Source organism: Salvelinus alpinus, chromosome 27, assembly GCF_045679555.1.
Source record: "Salvelinus alpinus chromosome 27, SLU_Salpinus.1, whole genome shotgun sequence".
Classification (NCBI taxonomy): Eukaryota; Metazoa; Chordata; class Actinopteri; order Salmoniformes; family Salmonidae; genus Salvelinus; species Salvelinus alpinus.
In genome coordinates this window covers 47,550,793-47,574,208 of record NC_092112.1, presented here as the reverse complement: position 1 = coordinate 47,574,208, position 23,416 = coordinate 47,550,793, and the positions used below count along the sequence as shown (strand labels likewise).

The window sequence follows — 23,416 nt, the reverse complement described above, 5'->3', positions numbered from 1 at the left end:
TATAAGGCTATATATAAAATGATAGAATATTAGGGCCACAGAGGGGAAAAAAACACAAGTCATAATATTGTAACCAGTTGTTTTAAAGGAGGACAGTTGTTAAAATGACAGATGTGGGGCATTTCGTGAAATTGTACTTCAGTATGGTTTCATAAACAAAGACATGCTGATGTGCCAGAATATTAAGTATCACATTGTCATAAGTATCAAAACTGTAAAAACAATATGTAGCTTTTCTGCAGAAAGAACCAGCCTCATAAATTTATGACTTTATCCTTTTTCGTCAGTGTGGCCCTAGTACTCTGTCATATAAACAAATACACATTCCATATGAATATAAAAACACAATGTGTAACATTATGTTCCTTTATTGAATAAGGACAAAACAAAGCAGGTAAACCATCAGCTCCTTTCGAAACTGAAGTCACAGTGACTCTACAAGATGGAAAGCACAGAATCCAAGCATATTATACAAAATGATACATACACATTCAAAGGTCTGTATATAACACACCCTGCATGTCTGCACACTAAAATAAATGCAGGACAAATCCATACACATCAACTGAACAGACAAATGAATGGATGCAGTAGCCTCCCTGCAGCCTTGTATTACATACAGTATACCGCACAAACATCATAAGAGGCCAAATTCGTCAAAAAACGAACCCAAAAAAACCCAAATTCCTCTGCCACCGCAGGACATATTTAACCAAAATTGAAAGCACACATACTAACTAAAATAATTCAACACATATTGGTCCCTCAGCAGCCGACCACTGTCGTCATCAGGGAAGATTGCCGGATTGTCCCAGTCCATGGCTGGTGGCACTCTGGGGGCCCTCTCCTTCCTCAGGCAGGCCACATTGTGGAGGACAGCACAAGCCACAGTAATATCACATGCCCTAACAGGGCTGACCCTTAATTTGTGAAGGCAGTGAAAGCGTGCCTTCAGGAGGCCAAAGGTCATTTCAACTCTGGCCCTGGTCCTGGCATGGGCATGGTTGTAGGCCTGCTGTGCTTCCTGGGGGTCTGTGAAAGGTGTCAGGAGAAAAGGCTGGCAGCCATACCCCCTGTCTCCCAGCAACACACCAGAGAATTCACCTGTCAACACAAAATCTCATCATTACTACCTCATAAACACAGTGATATTCTTGACACAGCCATGATGGTTATAAATAGGGGTTGTGTGGCTTACCTTGTGATAGGCACTGATAGATTTCAGAGGCCCGAAAGATTCTGGAGTCATGGACTGAGCCAGGCCATTTTGCCACAACATTGCTGATCACACAGTCAGCATTGCAGACCATCTGAAATCATAAGATGAGGAATATTACACCAATCAATGCACATCACTGGCAATGCAGAGTGTTCGTCAATGGACAATATCAAAAAGTTATGTTCACCTGAACATTAATGCTGTGAAAGGATTTCCTATTCACAAAATCGGCCTCATGGGCACCTGAGGGGGCTTTTATCCTTATGTGTGTGCAGTCCACTGCACCAATGACATTGGGGAAACCTGTCACACAAAGTAATGAGTATCCTACTATGTGTTAACAGTTGTCCTGTAATTTGTAGATCCTCTTACCTGCAATCCTATAGAACTCCTCTTTGATGTCACAGAGTCTTCTGTGGCCAGGGAAGGAGATGAAGACATCTGCTAATGCTTTGATAGCCAGACACACACTCCTTATTGTGCGGCAAATTGTGGCCTTGTTCAGCTGTTCTGCATCCCCCACTGAGTACAGGAAGGCTCCACTAGCAAAAAAGCGCAAGGCCACACAAACCATTTGCTCCACACTCAGTGCATGGCTCCGTGCAGTGCGGTGCTTAATCCTGGGACCCAGTAGTCTGCATAGATACCTGATGCCATCTGCAGAAAACCTGTATCTTTCATATAGATGGTCATCAGGGAAGGCCAGTGGGTCCAACCGGTCCCTGAAGACCCTTTCTCGCCTGAAGGCTCTCCTCAGCACAAGTGCTTCTTCATCCACCACATCTCGCACGAATGGGCATGCCATTGTCAGAGCAGAAAGGAACACACAATTTTGGGCCTTCATATAGGCTAGTGGCCACACCTGGTGCTGGGGGGGTGGGCAAAAGAGGGCGATGCCTTATAACGATGACTTGGTTGTACTGATTGCTGGGAAAATAAAAAAAACCTTAGAAAGATGCCACCGTCCTGTGTGCTCACAATAAGAGCTCATATGTCATGGCTCACTTGACTTTACGAGAATATACCTAATTTTTATTTTGAGCTGTGTCATCTTCTTGGAGCTGGGGGAGGAAAGAAAAATAATGATTAATACATTTGTGTTACAGTTAGCATACAGTGTACATTGAAGGCATATCTCACCTCCCTCTCAAGTTTTTTTATTTCAAGGTCCAGTTTCCTAATTGTCCTCTTTTTTATTTCGGACTCCAGTGCAAGATTTTCCATCTTTTTCTTCTTGTACTGAATGTCTATGTCTGCCAGTTCTATTTGGCGCCGGAGGTGGTTGCCATACAACTTTCTGATAGCTTGTGAGCTCTGTGAACACAATACAATTAGCGCAGCTGGAATTTGGCAGGATGTGGTGTCCTTTTATTAATACGCACTATGTTGCCAGGCTGGTTTTCCCACTGTATAGCATCTGGGTCCTGTAAAAGAAATTAGATTTTTTTATTTTGATGAGGACTCCTCACCATTGTAGAGTAAATAGTACTTTCACAGTCTTAACATGATACCTCATGCCTTCTGGAATCCAGAGAGATGGTCTCCTCCTCATCATCGTCTCCATCACGTGCTGTTGCTGCTGCACTGGGGCCTTCACCCTATCACATTTAATCGGATTCATATTGAAGCTAGTAGACAAGACATGCCAGGCCTACAGTATGCCTTTGATGGAGTACTCACTGGATCAGCATCGTCTGGTGCTTGTGCTGGTGGCTCTAACAGGAACACAGTGCTGCCAGACACTGCAAGGCAATAGGTAAACCAAAGTCAGACAGTCCAAATTGATTCAATATGAATGTGGTTGTATCCCATGTAGAGATGGAAGGACATACCTTGAATGAAGCGGGTGGCATCTTGGGAGGAACCTATGCTCGTCTCTTTCCCCCCAGGGATCCCCTCTAAGACGGGCCTGCCTTTATTTAGCTCCAAGGCCATGTCCTCTGCTGGGGTAAGGTCAGCCTTTGGTGACCCACCACCCGTGCCTTGTCTGTGGGTATTCTTTTTCACTGCTAAAACAGTACAGACAATGTGTGAGCAGGCACCTTCTGGGTACAATATATGCTTGTGCTTTGTTAAATATTAGTCAGGGACCATACCATTCTGCAGAATGTTCTTGTATTTGATTTTGACCTGCTGCCATGTCCGTTTTGGCCCGTTCATGTTTAATCTACACACACACACACACACACACACACATTTAATGGAGTCACACTGCAAAAAATTACTTGGTATTTTTGTCTTGTTTTCAGTAAAAATATCAAAAAATGTATCATAGCTTTATACAGTGTGATGGAGTTACTTTACACAATTTCACTCATATCTGCAGTGCATTTCAATTAAAAATTTAACCGTTTCATAATTACAGTACAACTGCATTTTTGGAGATGTGAATTAAATATTTGAATTGTAATTGTGATGTTTCAGCGGAGCGGTGAGTGTGTAATTGTGCACTACTTACGCATTCAGGCGGTCTGCAATACTTTGCCACGCTTTTTCTCTTTGCTTTATCACTGTGGCGGTGTTGCCTTTCTTCTTAATTATATCTTTTACCTCCTCGTATGCCTCCATGAGGATTTGTGCTTCCGACGGGGAAAAGTACGCGGCTCTAGTTGCCATGGTAAATCAGTTAATCTGTGATCTGTGGCGGGGTCTATTTGAGTGAGCCGTGAGCGCGCACCTATCCAGGATTGGTTTCACCTGGCTTAATGAATCCGTGTCTGCTCATCCTGGCTTGGTCTTTGTGCAACCAATTAAGCCTGGACGCACATGTTTTGGCTTCATTGAGCTCAGCTGAGTCATTTATCCCGGATGTCTTAATTCTACTTTTGTGCAACAGGCCCCTGGAGGAGTTACATACAGGATTTACAGACACTTTTTGTTATTATTTTATCTTGTGAGGGAAAAGGCATGGGGGATGTGGCATATTGTATCAGAGGTCACGTGACCACTTAGGGGAAGCACAGCCCGCGCAGAAGAGCGGAAGATCTCAGCTCATTGCACAATACTTGTACGGCTCTGATTAACTTCAATAAAGAAGGACTTAAGTTTTAAAGAACAATTGTTTTCTTTAGTATTTCTTGGACAAGAAGATACAACACCTTTGTAGCGTTTTCTGGGCCAACACATCCTCTTCTCTCTCTCATGATCCTGAAATAAATATCCTTCCGCAGTGTGAACTCCACTTAAAGCAGCTGCCAGAATCACCCATCGCATCTGTAAAGTTGAAGATCATCAAATCTTCACCATGCCTCTGTCAGCAACCATCATCAGTGGAGGGCAGAAGTTGGTTCTAGAATAGATTCATGCATTTTCTCAAGCAACAAATAGCCTTTGAACAGCTGGAGGATATCTCACATCCAATTTTGCTCAGTCATAATGCAATGCATACACGCTTATTTCTTTCCACATGAAGGATAGGGTTAGTATGTCCATATTACATGGAACTCACATTTATAAGCTATTACAAGATGTTGGATATTTATTTTTAAGATCTCAAATGGACAACAGTATATTTAGCAGACCATTTGCTCATCATGTCTTATCTTATGACCTATTGTTTACAGTACATTAACACTAGGTGGAAGTGTGGGTAAGAGTATGGTGTAACCTCAAGACCTTCATATACAATCATTGCACAAGACATACATTTTTATGACACAAAGCTACAGCATGCAGCATGCTGCAGCATTCAGAAGACGGACACAGAAGGTACAGTTGAAGTCGGAAGTTTACATACACTTAGGTTGGAGTCATTAAAACTCGTTTTTCAACCACTCCACACATTTCTTGTTAACCATCTATAGTTTTGGCAAGTCGGTTAGGACATCTACTTTGTGCATGACACAAGTCATTTTTCCAACAATTGTTTACAGACAGATCATTTCACTTATAATTCACTGTATCACAATTCCAGTGGGTCAGAAGTTTACATACGCTAAATTGACTGCCTTTAAACGGCTTGGAAAATTCCAGAAAATTATGTCATGGCTTTAGAAGCTTCGGATAGGCTAATTGACATAATTTGAGTCAATTGGAGGTGTACCTGTGGATGTATTTCAAGGCCTACCTTCAAACTCAGTGCTTGACATCATGGGAAAATCAAAAGAAATCAGCCAAGACCTCAGAAAACAAACTGTAGACCTCCACAAGTCTGGTTCATCCTTGGGAGCAATTTCCAAACGCCTGAAGGTACCACGTTCATCTGTACAAACAATAGTACACAAGTATAAACACCATGGAACCACGTAGCCGTCATACCGCTCAGGAAGGAGACGCGTTCTGTCTCCTAGAGATGAATGTACTTTGGTGCGAAAAGTGCAAATCAATCCCAGAACAACAGCAAAGGACCTTGTGAAGATGCTGGAGGAAACAGGTACAAAAGTATCTATATCCACAGTAAAACAAGTCCTATATCCACATAACCTGAGAGGCCGCTCAGCAAGGAAGAAGCCACTGCTCCAAAACCGCCATAAAAAAGCCAGACTACGGTTTGCAACTGCACATGGGGACAAATACCATACCTTTTGGAGTAATGTCCTCTGGTCTGATGAAACAAAAATATAACTATTTGGCCATAATGACCATCGTTATGTTTGGAGGAAAAAGGGGGAGGCTTGCAAGCCGAAGAACACTATCCCAACCGTGAAGCATGGGGGTGCCAGCATCATGTTGTGGGGGTGCTTTGCTGCAGGAGGGATTGGTGCACTTCACAAAATAGATGGCATCAGGAGGAAGTAAAATTATGTGGCTATATTGAAGCAACATCTCAAGACAAAAAAATCAAATGAATTGTGTGTTTGGTTTAGGCTTACCTTGGTGTGACGTCTTTATTTGGGCAGTTCAAAACATCAAAACAACAACCCAGGGTAACCTACACGAAACAGATCTGATATGAAGTAGTTCTAAAATCCCAGATGGAAAATGAATGATGAAAAACAATTGGCACCATTTCTGGATTTTATGACTTCAATGAATTCAAAACTGGGAGCTCAAAATGTGAATGAGCTCCGACTGGGAAAAATGTATTTGAACAGTCATCCAACTCGGAATTCCAATTCGGGAACTCTGCCCTCTTCCTGGAGCTCCGATTTTCCGACCTGAAGATCACTGATGTAACGATCGTCTGTGGTGGTAGAAGGATCGGACCAAAGCGCAGCGTGGTAAGTGTTCATGTCTTTAATGAAATCCAAAAACTGAACACAGGAACAAAACAATAAACGATGAATCAAACCGAAACAGTACCGTGTGGCGACAAACACTGACACGGAAACAAACACCCACAAACCAAAAGTGAAACCCAGGCTACCTAAGTATGATTCTCAATCAGGGACAACGATTGACAGCTGCCTCTGATTGAGAATCATACCAGGCCGAACACAAAACCCCAACATAGAAAAACACACATAGACTGCCCACCCCAACTCATGCCCTGACCATACTAAAACAAAGAAAATACAAAAGAACTATGGTCAGAACGTGACAACTGATGTCATGATTTGACCTCTATAATGGCTAAATAGACGCAGAAAAAACTATAACTCAACAAGTTATTTTTAATTTCAGTTGATTAAAACGAGAAGAGACAAAGGGTGTGTTCGTAAATTCACTCTGGAGTGCCAGAGTTGGCTCTGTGCGCTCTGGGCTTCGTAAATTCAGAGTGTTGTCAGATTGTCTGTTCATAAATTCAGTGTTTCGCTCTCAAAGCGTTCAGAGCGCACAAGAGCATTCTGACCTCACAATGGAGGTCAAGCACCCAAACTAACTGGCTAAAGTTGGCTAACTTTCTAGCTCCTTCCAGACACAAATGAGAGCTACTTCCAGCACCTCACTGACCATCTTACCTGTTCTAGGAGAGCTGGTTAGGTTGTTTTCAAATCAAATCAAATTTTACCTTACAGTGAAATGCTTACTTACAGGCCCTTAACCAACAATGCAGTTTTAAGAAAATACAAAAAAAAAGTAAGAGATAAGAATAACAAATAATTAAAGAGCAGCAGTAATTAACAATAGCGGGGCTATATACAGCAGGTACTGGTATTGAGGTAATTGAGGTAATACGTACATGTAGGTAGAGTTATTAAAGTGACTATGCATACATAATGATTTGTTATGGATAGGGGGCAGCATTTTCACGTTTGGATGAAAAACGTGCAAGGAGTAAACTGCCTGCTACTCAGTCCCAGTTGCTAATATATGCATATTATTAGTAGATTTGGATAGAAAACACTCTGACGTTTCTAAAACTGTTTGAATGATGTCTGTGAGTATAACAAAACTCATATGGCAGGCAAAAACCTGAGAAAAAATCCAACCAGGAAGTGGGAAATCTGAGGTTGGTCATTTTTCAACTCATTCCCTATTGAAGATACAGTGGGATATGGGTCATGTTGCACTTCCCAATGCTTCCACTAGATGTCAACAGTCTATAGAACCTTGTTTGATGCTTCTACTGTGAAGTGGGGCCGATTGAGAGGGGAATGAGTCAGAGGTCTGGCAGAATGCTTTGAGCTCGTGACGCTCGTTCACGTGAGAACGAGCTCTGTTCCATTGCTTTTCTGAAGACAAAGTATTTCTCCGGTTGGAACATTATTGAAGATTTATGTTAAAAACATCCTAAAGATTGATTCTATACTTTGTTTGACATGTTTCTACGGACTGTAATATGACTTTTCGTCTGAACCTTTGCCTGGACCTGCTTGCGCGTCGTGAGTTTAGATTGTGTAAGGAACGCGCAAACCAAAAGGAGTAATTTGGACATAAATTATGGATTTTATGGAACAAATCAAACATTTATTGTGGAACTGGGATTCCTGGGAGTGCATTCTGACAAAGATCATCAAAGGTAAGTGAATATTTATAATGCTATTTCATACTTATGTTGACTCCAACATGGCGGATATCTTCTTGATACAAAAAAAAAAAAGTTTTTTTGTTAGTCTCTGAGCGCCGTACTCAGATTATTGCATGGTTTGCTATTTCCATAAAGTTTTTTTGAAATCTGACACAGCGGTTGCATTAACTTCTTGACGCTACGGATCCCGTTACCGGGATCATTTATCAACAACAACCGCTAAACTGCAGAGCGTCAAATTAAAAAGAATAATACAACAAATATTTATAATCATGAAATCACAAGTGAAATATACCAAAACACAGCTTAGCTTGTTGTTAATCCACCTATCGTGTCAGATTTTGAAAATATGCTTTACAGCGAAAGCAATCCAAGCGTTTGTGAGTTTATCAATCACTAGACAAAACACTAAGAACAGCTAGCCTTAAATTAGCTTGGTCACGAAAGTCAGAAAAGTAATAAAATGAATCGCTTACCTTTGATAATCTTCAGATGTTTGTACTCACGAGACTCCCAGTTACACAATAAATGTTATTTTTGTTCGATAAAGATTAGTTATATAACCAAAAACCGCCATTTGGTTTGCGCGTTATGTTCAGAAAACCACAGGCTCGTTCCGGTCCTGAAGGGCAGACGAAAATTCCAAAAAGTATCCGTAATGTTCATAGAAACATGTCAAAGGTTTTTTTATAATCAATCCTCAGGTTGTTTTTAACATACATAATCGATAATATTTCAACCGGACGGTAACCTATTCAATGCTATAGAGAAAGAAAATGTTGAGCTACATCTGTCGCGCGCAGGAACTAATCAAAGGACACCTGACGCGTTTTGAAAAATCTCGCAAATTCTTCTAAATAAAAGCTTGAAACTATGTCTAAAGCCTGGTCACAGCCTGAGGAAGCCATTGGAAAAGGAATCTGGTTGATACCCCTTTAAATGGAGGAGGGGCAGGCAACAGAACAGCGATTTTTCCAAATAAAAGGCACTTCCAGGTTGGATTTCCTCAGGTTTTCGCCTGCAAAATCAGTTCTGTTATACTCACAGATGATATTTTGACAGTTTTGGAAACTTTAGAGTGTTTTCTATCCTAATCTGTCAATTATATGCATATTCTAGCATCTGCACCTGAGAAATAGTCCGTTTACCTTGGGAACGTTATTTTTCAAAATATAAAAATTCTGCCCCCTAGCTGAAAGAGGTAGAAGTATATCTTTAAATCTGTGAATAACACTTGCATCTTTTATCAATGTTTATTATGAGTATTTCTGTGATTTGATGTGGCTCTGTGCAAATTCAAGGGATGTTTTGGAGGCAAAGCCAAATGTAAACTGAGGTTTTTGGATATAAATATGAACTTGATCGAACAAATCATACATGTATTGTGTAACATGTTGTCCCGGGAGTGTCATCTGTTGAAGAATATCAAAGGTTAGTGATTAATTTTATCAATATTTCAGCTTTTTGTGACTCCTCTCTTTGGTTGGAAAATCGCTGTATGCTTTCTGTGACTAGTGTCTGACCTAACATAATGATAAGTTTTGCTTTCGCCGAAAAGCTTTTTTGAAATCGGACACTGTGGTTGGATTAACGAGAATTGTATCTTTAAAATGGTGTCTAATACTTGTATGTTTAAGAAAATTGAATTATGAGATTTCTGTTGATTGAATTTGTTGTCCGTAGTTGTCCGTAGTCTCGACCCCCCCCCCCCACCGGCCTCGATGAGGCTCATCATGGGTCTGGGCTACTATTCCCCCCCTTTGTGTCTCGGGACCCCCCCACCAGCTGGTGGTGTTGGTATCCGAGGCGCAAACGGAAAGTTCTGACCCTATGTACGAGTTGTCAGTGGCTGCGTTATTATGAGAATGGCGGTAACCTTTCAACCAAATCTCCTGGTGTTTGTGCTTCAGTCACGGTGGTGACTGAGGCCTGTCAGTCACCACCGTGTCCGCGTGTGGTAACCTCTTCAGTACCTGCGAACTGAGACGAGGATATCGGTCTGTGATATCGCAAAGTGTTTCACCAGTGGGAGTCATCGGGTCAGTTGCTGGACTGACGCCATTAGTGTCATTGTAAGGGGTGACAGTCCCCCACAAAGCGGAAGGTGTATCATTGGAAGCAGAGTATACTCTGCGCATCGATGTTTTACTTGCTGAGACGACCGCAGTGCTTGCGGAAGTGTCCGAAGGGCAAGAGAAGTTCATCTCAGCTACCGTATTGCACGACTGCAAGGAGGAGGGAAGTTGATCCTTCACAGAGACAGCTGGCTCGAAATCATGGAAAGAATGGTCAATCAGATTGGCTGATGGAATGTGTCGAGATATCGTAATATCTCCTTGGATCGGATTCTGCACCAAGAGGTTTCTAAATGTCTTTTTCCCAAGGGGTGCTTTTGACAGATACCCCTCATGAATGACTGCGTTGCAGCTAGCGTTAGGGGACGACAGTATGGTCAGTGGAGAAGGCACTGTGGCCTGTGACCATACCTGGTTGGTTTTCCAAACCATCAATGGGAGTAACTGATCCATCAAGTCTGCTCCAAGTAGCAGGGGTACAGTTTCAGGCTGGTAACATACACAGGGTGAACGAGCGATACGTCCTGGAAGTGTAGTTTCAGCATGACTCTCAATGTGAGAGGCGAGGTACCCTGAGTGACCCCTCGAAGTGTAGTGTTGCATTGTTCCACTTTTAACCAACATTTAGCTGGCTTCAAAGCCCTTTTGAGATCATCGAACAATGTTTGAGAGATGAGTGATCTTGTCTCACCCGAATCAATTAGCGCATGACAAGTTAAGCAGTCCTCCAGGACCGTTTCCAGGTATGGGCGTTTAGATTGACTGCCTTTAAACGGCTTGGAAAATTCCAGAAAATTATGTCATGGCTTTAGAAGCTTCGGATAGGCTAATTGACATAATTTGAGTCAATTGGAGGTGTACCTGTGGATGTATTTCAAGGCCTACCTTCAAACTCAGTGCTTGACATCATGGGAAAATCAAAAGAAATCAGCCAAGACCTCAGAAAACAAACTGTAGACCTCCACAAGTCTGGTTCATCCTTGGGAGCAATTTCCAAACGCCTGAAGGTACCACGTTCATCTGTACAAACAATAGTACACAAGTATAAACACCATGGAACCACGTAGCCGTCATACCGCTCAGGAAGGAGACGCGTTCTGTCTCCTAGAGATGAATGTACTTTGGTGCGAAAAGTGCAAATCAATCCCAGAACAACAGCAAAGGACCTTGTGAAGATGCTGGAGGAAACAGGTACAAAAGTATCTATATCCACAGTAAAACAAGTCCTATATCCACATAACCTGAGAGGCCGCTCAGCAAGGAAGAAGCCACTGCTCCAAAACCGCCATAAAAAAGCCAGACTACGGTTTGCAACTGCACATGGGGACAAATACCATACCTTTTGGAGTAATGTCCTCTGGTCTGATGAAACAAAAATATAACTATTTGGCCATAATGACCATCGTTATGTTTGGAGGAAAAAGGGGGAGGCTTGCAAGCCGAAGAACACTATCCCAACCGTGAAGCATGGGGGTGCCAGCATCATGTTGTGGGGGTGCTTTGCTGCAGGAGGGATTGGTGCACTTCACAAAATAGATGGCATCAGGAGGAAGTAAAATTATGTGGCTATATTGAAGCAACATCTCAAGACAAAAAAATCAAATGAATTGTGTGTTTGGTTTAGGCTTACCTTGGTGTGACGTCTTTATTTGGGCAGTTCAAAACATCAAAACAACAACCCAGGGTAACCTACACGAAACAGATCTGATATGAAGTAGTTCTAAAATCCCAGATGGAAAATGAATGATGAAAAACAATTGGCACCATTTCTGGATTTTATGACTTCAATGAATTCAAAACTGGGAGCTCAAAATGTGAATGAGCTCCGACTGGGAAAAATGTATTTGAACAGTCATCCAACTCGGAATTCCAATTCGGGAACTCTGCCCTCTTCCTGGAGCTCCGATTTTCCGACCTGAAGATCACTGATGTAACGATCGTCTGTGGTGGTAGAAGGATCGGACCAAAGCGCAGCGTGGTAAGTGTTCATGTCTTTAATGAAATCCAAAAACTGAACACAGGAACAAAACAATAAACGATGAATCAAACCGAAACAGTACCGTGTGGCGACAAACACTGACACGGAAACAAACACCCACAAACCAAAAGTGAAACCCAGGCTACCTAAGTATGATTCTCAATCAGGGACAACGATTGACAGCTGCCTCTGATTGAGAATCATACCAGGCCGAACACAAAACCCCAACATAGAAAAACACACATAGACTGCCCACCCCAACTCATGCCCTGACCATACTAAAACAAAGAAAATACAAAAGAACTATGGTCAGAACGTGACAACTGATGTCATGATTTGACCTCTATAATGGCTAAATAGACGCAGAAAAAACTATAACTCAACAAGTTATTTTTAATTTCAGTTGATTAAAACGAGAAGAGACAAAGGGTGTGTTCGTAAATTCACTCTGGAGTGCCAGAGTTGGCTCTGTGCGCTCTGGGCTTCGTAAATTCAGAGTGTTGTCAGATTGTCTGTTCATAAATTCAGTGTTTCGCTCTCAAAGCGTTCAGAGCGCACAAGAGCATTCTGACCTCACAATGGAGGTCAAGCACCCAAACTAACTGGCTAAAGTTGGCTAACTTTCTAGCTCCTTCCAGACACAAATGAGAGCTACTTCCAGCACCTCACTGACCATCTTACCTGTTCTAGGAGAGCTGGTTAGGTTGTTTTCAAATCAAATCAAATTTTACCTTACAGTGAAATGCTTACTTACAGGCCCTTAACCAACAATGCAGTTTTAAGAAAATACAAAAAAAAAGTAAGAGATAAGAATAACAAATAATTAAAGAGCAGCAGTAATTAACAATAGCGGGGCTATATACAGCAGGTACTGGTATTGAGGTAATTGAGGTAATACGTACATGTAGGTAGAGTTATTAAAGTGACTATGCATACATAATGATTTGTTATGGATAGGGGGCAGCATTTTCACGTTTGGATGAAAAACGTGCAAGGAGTAAACTGCCTGCTACTCAGTCCCAGTTGCTAATATATGCATATTATTAGTAGATTTGGATAGAAAACACTCTGACGTTTCTAAAACTGTTTGAATGATGTCTGTGAGTATAACAAAACTCATATGGCAGGCAAAAACCTGAGAAAAAATCCAACCAGGAAGTGGGAAATCTGAGGTTGGTCATTTTTCAACTCATTCCCTATTGAAGATACAGTGGGATATGGGTCATGTTGCACTTCCCAATGCTTCCACTAGATGTCAACAGTCTATAGAACCTTGTTTGATGCTTCTACTGTGAAGTGGGGCCGATTGAGAGGGGAATGAGTCAGAGGTCTGGCAGAATGCTTTGAGCTCGTGACGCTCGTTCACGTGAGAACGAGCTCTGTTCCATTGCTTTTCTGAAGACAAAGTATTTCTCCGGTTGGAACATTATTGAAGATTTATGTTAAAAACATCCTAAAGATTGATTCTATACTTTGTTTGACATGTTTCTACGGACTGTAATATGACTTTTCGTCTGAACCTTTGCCTGGACCTGCTTGCGCGTCGTGAGTTTAGATTGTGTAAGGAACGCGCAAACCAAAAGGAGTAATTTGGACATAAATTATGGATTTTATGGAACAAATCAAACATTTATTGTGGAACTGGGATTCCTGGGAGTGCATTCTGACAAAGATCATCAAAGGTAAGTGAATATTTATAATGCTATTTCATACTTATGTTGACTCCAACATGGCGGATATCTTCTTGATACAAAAAAAAAAAAGTTTTTTTGTTAGTCTCTGAGCGCCGTACTCAGATTATTGCATGGTTTGCTATTTCCATAAAGTTTTTTTGAAATCTGACACAGCGGTTGCATTAACTTCTTGACGCTACGGATCCCGTTACCGGGATCATTTATCAACAACAACCGCTAAACTGCAGAGCGTCAAATTAAAAAGAATAATACAACAAATATTTATAATCATGAAATCACAAGTGAAATATACCAAAACACAGCTTAGCTTGTTGTTAATCCACCTATCGTGTCAGATTTTGAAAATATGCTTTACAGCGAAAGCAATCCAAGCGTTTGTGAGTTTATCAATCACTAGACAAAACACTAAGAACAGCTAGCCTTAAATTAGCTTGGTCACGAAAGTCAGAAAAGTAATAAAATGAATCGCTTACCTTTGATAATCTTCAGATGTTTGTACTCACGAGACTCCCAGTTACACAATAAATGTTATTTTTGTTCGATAAAGATTAGTTATATAACCAAAAACCGCCATTTGGTTTGCGCGTTATGTTCAGAAAACCACAGGCTCGTTCCGGTCCTGAAGGGCAGACGAAAATTCCAAAAAGTATCCGTAATGTTCATAGAAACATGTCAAAGGTTTTTTTATAATCAATCCTCAGGTTGTTTTTAACATACATAATCGATAATATTTCAACCGGACGGTAACCTATTCAATGCTATAGAGAAAGAAAATGTTGAGCTACATCTGTCGCGCGCAGGAACTAATCAAAGGACACCTGACGCGTTTTGAAAAATCTCGCAAATTCTTCTAAATAAAAGCTTGAAACTATGTCTAAAGCCTGGTCACAGCCTGAGGAAGCCATTGGAAAAGGAATCTGGTTGATACCCCTTTAAATGGAGGAGGGGCAGGCAACAGAACAGCGATTTTTCCAAATAAAAGGCACTTCCAGGTTGGATTTCCTCAGGTTTTCGCCTGCAAAATCAGTTCTGTTATACTCACAGATGATATTTTGACAGTTTTGGAAACTTTAGAGTGTTTTCTATCCTAATCTGTCAATTATATGCATATTCTAGCATCTGCACCTGAGAAATAGTCCGTTTACCTTGGGAACGTTATTTTTCAAAATATAAAAATTCTGCCCCCTAGCTGAAAGAGGTAGAAGTATATCTTTAAATCTGTGAATAACACTTGCATCTTTTATCAATGTTTATTATGAGTATTTCTGTGATTTGATGTGGCTCTGTGCAAATTCAAGGGATGTTTTGGAGGCAAAGCCAAATGTAAACTGAGGTTTTTGGATATAAATATGAACTTGATCGAACAAATCATACATGTATTGTGTAACATGTTGTCCCGGGAGTGTCATCTGTTGAAGAATATCAAAGGTTAGTGATTAATTTTATCAATATTTCAGCTTTTTGTGACTCCTCTCTTTGGTTGGAAAATCGCTGTATGCTTTCTGTGACTAGTGTCTGACCTAACATAATGATAAGTTTTGCTTTCGCCGAAAAGCTTTTTTGAAATCGGACACTGTGGTTGGATTAACGAGAATTGTATCTTTAAAATGGTGTCTAATACTTGTATGTTTAAGAAAATTGAATTATGAGATTTCTGTTGATTGAATTTGGCGCCCTACAATTTCATTGGCTGTTGGCGAGGGGTTCCATTCTAAATTACCGCCCATTTTGAAAAGGAAAATGCAATAAATATTTACTCTGAGCTGCGCTTCGATCGGTCTGTCCTCTCCTAGCCCACGTCTACAGTTGTTGCGCTAACGTGACGGCTAGGAGGTATCACTTCTTTTGTGAATAAGAGTTCAAAGTTCATACCAATTTGCCATACTTTTAAGCTCATGCTATATTCTGTCTGGTATAGTCAAAATTCATCCTTTCGGCGTGTTGACCGTCATCTTCACGTTGAAATTCGATGCTGATTTCGTTAGGTTATCTGAGCCCTTTTAACGTAGAACCGCCACCCTAACGTCCTCGGAACAGAAAGTTACATTTTTGTCAAGGGGCTAATATAGGATTGGGAGAGAGGGCCGTATTTCATAGTTTACACCCAGTGTCTGTTCACATGGGCGGGGCCTCTGAGTGAGCAGAGTGGTGTTCTTCTGACAAACCATTCTCTCATTAAGAAGCTAAAATTACATTTAATCTTTTCACAAATTGTTTCATATTTAAACATTTAAATTGCACAACAATTCCATGTGAATCTGATAACTAGTGTGTGTCGACTTTCCAAGATACAGTTTATGTCATTCTGTCATTAGTAATAATGTCTCAGACAACAACTGATCTGAGATCATATTCATTAAGTACCAACGCATATTTTCAACTGGTTGGATTACCGAAATATGGTTCCGTTTCCCATCTTTTGATGTCACCAGACTCTCAATATTAACAAAGGGATTTTCAATAGTCACATCGGTAGAGTAGAGAGAGGAAAAAGGGGAAAGGTATTTATGGGGGTCATAAACCTCCCCCATCAAGCCAACGTCATGACAGTCCCCCCTTGTTGGGTTCAATCGTGCGATTAACCTGCACGTTGCAGACCAACATAAAAATGACCGTGGGTTGTCCTGGTTGTGGACCATCGTTGTGGTCCCCCTCTGGTGGTCGACCCGGGTAGGGTTTCTGCGAATGAAGAAGTCCGCTCCAAGGCTGGGCAGCAGATGTCCAGTTCGTGATCGCTGTTGCAGTCCCCCCTCTGGTGGTCGACCCGGTTAGGGTGTCTGCAAATGAAGAAGTCCGCCCCAAGGCTGGGCAGCAGATGTCCAGTTGGTGATCGCCGTTCCGGACCCGTCATCTGGTCGTCCAGACTGGAAGATCTGGGCAGTAACTTAGGCAGATGTTAACAACACACACACACACACACACACTCATGAAATATATCATTACATTTCCTCTCAAATGAGCGGCATTGTGGCACTAACTGATGGTTGTATGGGGAAGTTGTTTATGGCTCTAACACTTTCTACGTGCCGAAGAAAATGAAACAAACTGAAATGAAAGCATAAACAAAACAAAATATAGTTATGCCACCTTAATCATCTAATTGGACTGTATTCTATATACGTCCATGGTCTTGGCAAAATGACCCTATCAATGCATTGTCTAATGTCATATCTAGGGCTTTCCTAATTTGCGGGGTGTTGCTTAGGGTACTATCCTAAGTTGATAACTACATGATAAGTCTACAGCTGTAAGGCACTAGTTTTGGGCAGTCTACAGGGATTACCTATGGACTTCTGGGGAAAAAACTGGTGAGTACTGTAGCTGTAGAGTCAAAGGCCTCAAAATAAACGGTCAACTTTACTAAGGCTGGTATTTTGCTCCGTTGTGCATGTGCGTTTATGCTTACACAAGCCTGCTTGTCAAGGGAAGAAAACCAAGTATCATTGCACATTACAACTTGTTCAGAATGAGTCTGACGTAGTCAGGTAATTTTCAGGTCTATGCCTGGAGGTCAGTCAGAATTGGTGTCGAGGGAGTCTGTAGTGGTTTTACTACCAGTCACTGTCTTCCACTATTGTAGTGGTGGTAGGTATGAAGAAGTCTACTTCATAGCTATGTTATCCACGGAGGAGCTACGGAAGTACGGAAGTACTCTCTAAGCACGGAACCAGTCGTATGCGGTGTGATCATGGTTCATGACTTCTAATAACTTTTCTCCTGAACAGTGGGTTCTATTTATTAGTGGCATGTGTTAACCATTGGAAGAGTGCAATGGAGATTCCCTTCCCCGTGTTGCACTCTGAGGGACTCCTATGTCGCTATTATCAATAGCATTTTTACTTGTGAGGTTACTAATCCTTTTACTGAGTGTTGCTGGAATGACTGTGGTATTGGTACTGGTAGTCAAGGGGACCAGTTGTCCTACCGATTTATTCTGAAATGTTATCCTACAGGAATACATGATTAGAGCATTTTACTAGTTGTCTTGTAGTGGCTACTGCACATGGCAAGGAATGATTATTGTTGCCATTGGTTTTGGAGGTGGACAAGTTCACTGGACTTCCTTTACGACCAGTGTGGTACACCTCAGTACTATCTTAGATGTGTTCTAAGATAATCCCCTTCTAGAGGCCTGTCTGCTCCTCACTGTTCTCATAGGGGAGTTTACAAATAGATTTGATTTATGCTCTGGCGGCCTCGTACAATGTTGTCCGTAGTCTCGACCCCCCCCCCCCACCGGCCTCGATGAGGCTCATCATGGGTCTGGGCTACTATTCCCCCCCTTTGTGTCTCGGGACCCCCCCACCAGCTGGTGGTGTTGGTATCCGAGGCGCAAACGGAAAGTTCTGACCCTATGTACGAGTTGTCAGTGGCTGCGTTATTATGAGAATGGCGGTAACCTTTCAACCAAATCTCCTGGTGTTTGTGCTTCAGTCACGGTGGTGACTGAGGCCTGTCAGTCACCACCGTGTCCGCGTGTGGTAACCTCTTCAGTACCTGCGAACTGAGACGAGGATATCGGTCTGTGATATCGCAAAGTGTTTCACCAGTGGGAGTCATCGGGTCAGTTGCTGGACTGACGCCATTAGTGTCATTGTAAGGGGTGACAGTCCCCCACAAAGCGGAAGGTGTATCATTGGAAGCAGAGTATACTCTGCGCATCGATGTTTTACTTGCTGAGACGACCGCAGTGCTTGCGGAAGTGTCCGAAGGGCAAGAGAAGTTCATCTCAGCTACCGTATTGCACGACTGCAAGGAGGAGGGAAGTTGATCCTTCACAGAGACAGCTGGCTCGAAATCATGGAAAGAATGGTCAATCAGATTGGCTGATGGAATGTGTCGAGATATCGTAATATCTCCTTGGATCGGATTCTGCACCAAGAGGTTTCTAAATGTCTTTTTCCCAAGGGGTGCTTTTGACAGATACCCCTCATGAATGACTGCGTTGCAGCTAGCGTTAGGGGACGACAGTATGGTCAGTGGAGAAGGCACTGTGGCCTGTGACCATACCTGGTTGGTTTTCCAAACCATCAATGGGAGTAACTGATCCATCAAGTCTGCTCCAAGTAGCAGGGGTACAGTTTCAGGCTGGTAACATACACAGGGTGAACGAGCGATACGTCCTGGAAGTGTAGTTTCAGCATGACTCTCAATGTGAGAGGCGAGGTACCCTGAGTGACCCCTCGAAGTGTAGTGTTGCATTGTTCCACTTTTAACCAACATTTAGCTGGCTTCAAAGCCCTTTTGAGATCATCGAACAATGTTTGAGAGATGAGTGATCTTGTCTCACCCGAATCAATTAGCGCATGACAAGTTAAGCAGTCCTCCAGGACCGTTTCCAGGTATGGGCGTTTAGATTCGTGATTAGTGGACATATTCCCCACTCAGATTTTGAGTGGCTTGGCTTTAACGAAGCGTTTAACCTTTTCTTCTTAACCTTTGTATCAGAGTCTATAGACAAAGCCCGTGGGCTTGTTTCTTAATCAAGCGGGCCCTGGATAGGGTCTTGAATGAGAGCGGGAGAAATTTGAATTTTAACGTCCTTACTATGGGTGTTAATTCCTGCAGACCTGGTGTCCGGTAATTCCCCGTCTAGTCCTTGTGACTTATCTTTTACCCTTTTCTCAAATGTTTCTTGCTCTAGTTCTTCACGTAGTGTAACTTCTGGAGAACATTGGTCTACGTTTTGACCGTCCTTCAACCCTTTATTACCCGTGTGCTCAGACACTTTGTGTATGTTGGGTGCAGGAACGCAGCGAACAGGTCAATTGTACCGGTAGTCGTTTTGATGGCGACGTACTTTAGAGTTATTTAGACCACGGTGGTTATTGGATTCGTGGTTTCGGGGTAGAAACCGTTGTTGTGCATCATCTCTCAACGCTCCAATACCTGATAATGCACCCTCTAACTGGAGTGAGTGCTCCTGGTCAAACTTCAAAACCGAGTGGTCAGGGCTCTTAGCGTTGCGAGTTTTTAATGCCTCAAAAGCTGTGCTTGCAAGCTCTCTGAGTTGTAGAATAGGCAAGCCAACGTGGGCTGCATCGACCAAGTAGGTAATGAAGGTGGGATACATGTTCGACAGAAACATTTGTTTGAATGGTAACAGCTCTTCCATTCCTGTTTCAGTGAGTAGGCCAAAGTAAGCTGAACGAAGCCTATGATAGTAAGCTTGTGTGTCACGCCCTGGCCATAGAGAGGCTTTTCTTCTCTATTTTGGTTAGGCCAGGGTGTGACTAGGGTGGGCATTCTAGTTTCTTTATTTCTAGGTTTTCTGTTTCTAGGTTTTGGCCGGGTATGGTTCTCAATCAGGACAGCTGGCTATCGTTGTCTCTGATTGGGAATCATACTTAGGCAGCCTGTTTTGCCACCTTAGTTGTGGGTAGTTGTCTGTGTTAGTGGCCTGTATAGCCCTAGTCAGCTTCACGTTTGTTTTTGGTATTTCTTGTTTTGTTGGCGACATTTTCAACATTAAAAGAAATGTCCGCCCACCACGCTGCACCTTGGTCCGGTCATTTCCACCCTGACAACGATCGTGATAGAACTACCCACCACAATCGGACCAAGCAGCGTGGTAAGGAGGACTGGACATGGGAGGACATCCTGAATGGGAAAGGATCCTGGACGTGGGAGGAGATCCTGGTTGGAAAGGATCGCCTGCCGTGGGAGCAGGTGGAAGCAGCGAGGAAGGCGGAGGAAGCGAGTAAAAGGGCCCAGGATTACACAGGGTCACGGCTGGCACGAAAGACCGGGAGGCCACTTCAAACATTTTTTTGGGGGGGGAACACAAGGAGATTGGCTGAGTCAGGTTGGAGACCTGAACCAACTCCCCGTGGTTACCGTAGGGAGCGTGGTACTGGTCAGGCACCGTGTTATGCGGTGGAGCGCACGGTGTTTCAGGTGCGCATTCACAGCCCGGTGCGCTACATTCCAGCTCCCCGCATCGGCCGGGCTAGAGTGGGCATCCAGCCAGGACGGATGGTGCCGGCTCAGCGCATCTGGCCGCCAGTGCGTCTCTACGGCCCAGGATATCCTGCGCCGGCTCTGGGCACTGTGTCTCCGGTGCGTCTGCACAGCCCAGTGCATCCTGTGCCAGCGCCCCGCCTTTGCCGGGCGAAGGTAACCAGCCAGGACGGGTTGTGCAGGCTCTACGCTCGAGACCTCCAGTGCGCCTCCACGGCCCAGTGTATCCGGTGCCTGCTCCCAGAACCAGGCCTCCTGTATGTCTCCCCAGCCAGGTGAGTCCTGTGCCTGCTCTCAGAACCAGGCCTCCTGTATGTCTCCCCAGCCTGGAAAGCCCTGTGGCAGCTCCACGCACCAGGCTGTCCATACGTCTCCTCACTCCAGTGATGATCCATGGCACGAAGCCTCCAGTGATGATCCATGGCACGAAGCCTCCAGTGATGATCCATGGCACGAAGCCTCCAGTGATGGTCAATGGCCCGGAGCCTGCAATGAGGATCCATGGCACGAAGCCTCCAGTAGTGATCTGCGGTTTGGAGCCTGCAGCGACGGTCTCCAGTCCGGAGCCTCCAACGGCGGTCTCCAGTCCGGAGCCTCTAGCGACGGCCTCCAGTCCGGAGCCTCCAGCAACGGCCTCCAGTCCGGAGCCTCCAGCGACGGCCTCCAGTCCGGGGCCTGCAACGAGGGTCCCCAGACCGGGGCCTGCAGCGAGGGTCCCCAGTCCGGGGCCTGCAGCGAGGGTCCCCAGTCCAGAGGCGCCACCAAAGTGGGGGGAGCCAGAGGTGGAGCGGGGTCTGCGTCCCGCACCGGAGCCGCCACCGAAGTAGATGCCCACCCGGACCCTCCCCGATAGAGTCAGGTTTTGCGGCCGGAGTCCGCACCTTTTTGGGGGGGGGGGGGGGGGTACTGTCACGCCCTGGCCATGGAGAGGCTTTTATTCTCTATTTTCGTTAGGTCAGGGTGTGACTAGGGTGGGCATTCTAGTTTCTTTATTTCTAGGTTTTCTGTTTCTAGGTTTTGGCCTGGTATGGTTCTCAATCAGGGACAGCTGTCTATCGTTGTCTCTGATTGGGAATCATACTTAGGCAGCCTGTTTTGCCACCTTAGTTGTGGGTAGTTGTCTGTGTCAGTGGCCTGTATAGCCCTAGTCAGCTTCACGTTCGTTTTTGGTATTTCTTGTTTTGTTTGTGACATTTATAACATTATAATAAATGTACGCTCGTTCCGAGCTTGTTTAACTGTGTTAGCCAGTGAGCTATCGTGTTTGCCAGTCGCAAAACCACTGAATTCTAATTTCAAGTTGTGGCAAGTTTAGCGTAGTCATTTAGCATGTGTTGCTGTTGTAGACAAATGAACCTCGTCACGTGTCTATTCGACGTTCGCTTCAACAGGTAAACCCTGTCAGAACCCGTAGCGTTCGGGTAGCCACCCAACACGTCCTCTATGTCAGCTAGGAATGTCTCAATATCGTTTGGCTGACCTGGAACGGGGTCAAAGGTGGGGAAAATCTTGACGAGTTTGTCAAGGTATTCCGCGTCAAGCGGGCGGAGAGGGTTGGCTTCATCCTGTGGGGAAATTGGGGCCGTTCCGGAGCCCTGTACTCCTTTGTGTACAGGGCTCCGGTTGCTTGGCTGGAGAGTCACGCTGTAGAGCGTGACCATTCTGGACTTCCTCCAGATGGTACCTAAGGGTGGTATTCCGCTGCATTGCAGAGTCCACTTGAGCATTTAGAGTACTGATTTTGGACACGTGAGTGTCGCACTTGCTCCTTTCGGTCTCAAACTTATCTGTCATAGTTTGCAGATAGAGGTCTCGAGAGATTCAGTGATGAGATTTCTTCCGCTTGCTTAGAAATCAAAATTTCCATCTTCATCACCCGAGTTCTCTCAACATTCATTTGGTCAGCGACTTCAATGAGTTCTGCTGATTTGTCATCAAACTTAGTCATTGTGTTCATTAGCCTCTCTTGGGTACGTGAGACGTTAGTGTCCCACCTCTTCAACAGCCAGTGAAACTGCTGGGCGCCAAATTCAAATACAGAAATACTCATTATAAAAATTCAGAAAACAAAACATATTTTACATAGGTTTAAAGATGAACTTCTTGTGAATCCAACCACGGTGTCAGATTTTAAAAATGCTTTACGGTGAAAGCATACCTTACGATTATTTGAGAACATAGCCCACTAGACAAATCATTACAAATAGTAACCAGCCAAGTAGAACAGTTACACAAGTCAGAAATAGAGATAAAATTAATCCTTTACCTTTGATGATCTTCATATGGTTGCACTCAGCAGACATTCATTTACTCAATAAATGTTCCTTTTGTTCGATAAAGTGTCTTTATATCCAAAAATCTCAGTTTTGTTCGCGCGTTTTCTTCAGTAATCCACAGGCTCAAACGCAGTCAAAACAGGAAGAAAAAAGAAACCAAATTGTATCCGTAAAGTTCATAGAAACATGTCAAACGATGTTTATATTCAATCCTCAGGTTGTTTTTAGCCTAAATAATCAATAATATTTCAACCGGACAATAACGTCGTCAATTTAAAAGGTAAACAAGAAACGCAATCTCTCGGTCTCGCGCATAAAAAAGCTTTGTGACACTTTAGGGTCCACTCATTCAGACTGCTCTTAC

General features: G+C 43.4%; 1 protein-coding gene across 3 annotated transcripts; it reads right to left on the bottom strand.

The window, feature by feature from the left end:
* Positions 1-331: 331 nt before the first annotated feature.
* Positions 332-6,515, bottom strand: LOC139556666 (putative nuclease HARBI1). Of its 3 annotated transcripts, XM_071370896.1 has the most exons (13): positions 6,031-6,514; positions 5,286-5,420; positions 3,316-4,432; positions 3,052-3,228; positions 2,900-2,961; positions 2,731-2,817; positions 2,602-2,643; positions 2,360-2,533; positions 2,245-2,280; positions 1,592-2,146; positions 1,407-1,522; positions 1,199-1,310; positions 332-1,104 (listed from the first exon to the last, which is right to left on the bottom strand). In XM_071370896.1, the coding sequence occupies exons 10-13, from the start codon at positions 2,061-2,063 to the stop codon at positions 734-736; spliced, it is 1,071 nt and encodes a 356-aa protein (XP_071226997.1). In that variant the 5' UTR covers positions 2,064-2,146; positions 2,245-2,280; positions 2,360-2,533; positions 2,602-2,643; positions 2,731-2,817; positions 2,900-2,961; positions 3,052-3,228; positions 3,316-4,432; positions 5,286-5,420; positions 6,031-6,514; the 3' UTR covers positions 332-733. The 3 variants fall into 3 exon arrangements, with proteins under 3 accessions (XP_071226997.1, XP_071226998.1, XP_071226999.1); XM_071370897.1 differs by having other exon boundaries at positions 1,592-2,280; positions 6,031-6,515; XM_071370898.1 differs by lacking the exons at positions 332-1,104; positions 1,199-1,310; positions 1,407-1,522 and having other exon boundaries at positions 1,873-2,146; positions 6,031-6,493.
* Between the last annotated feature and the right edge of the window lie 16,901 nt (positions 6,516-23,416).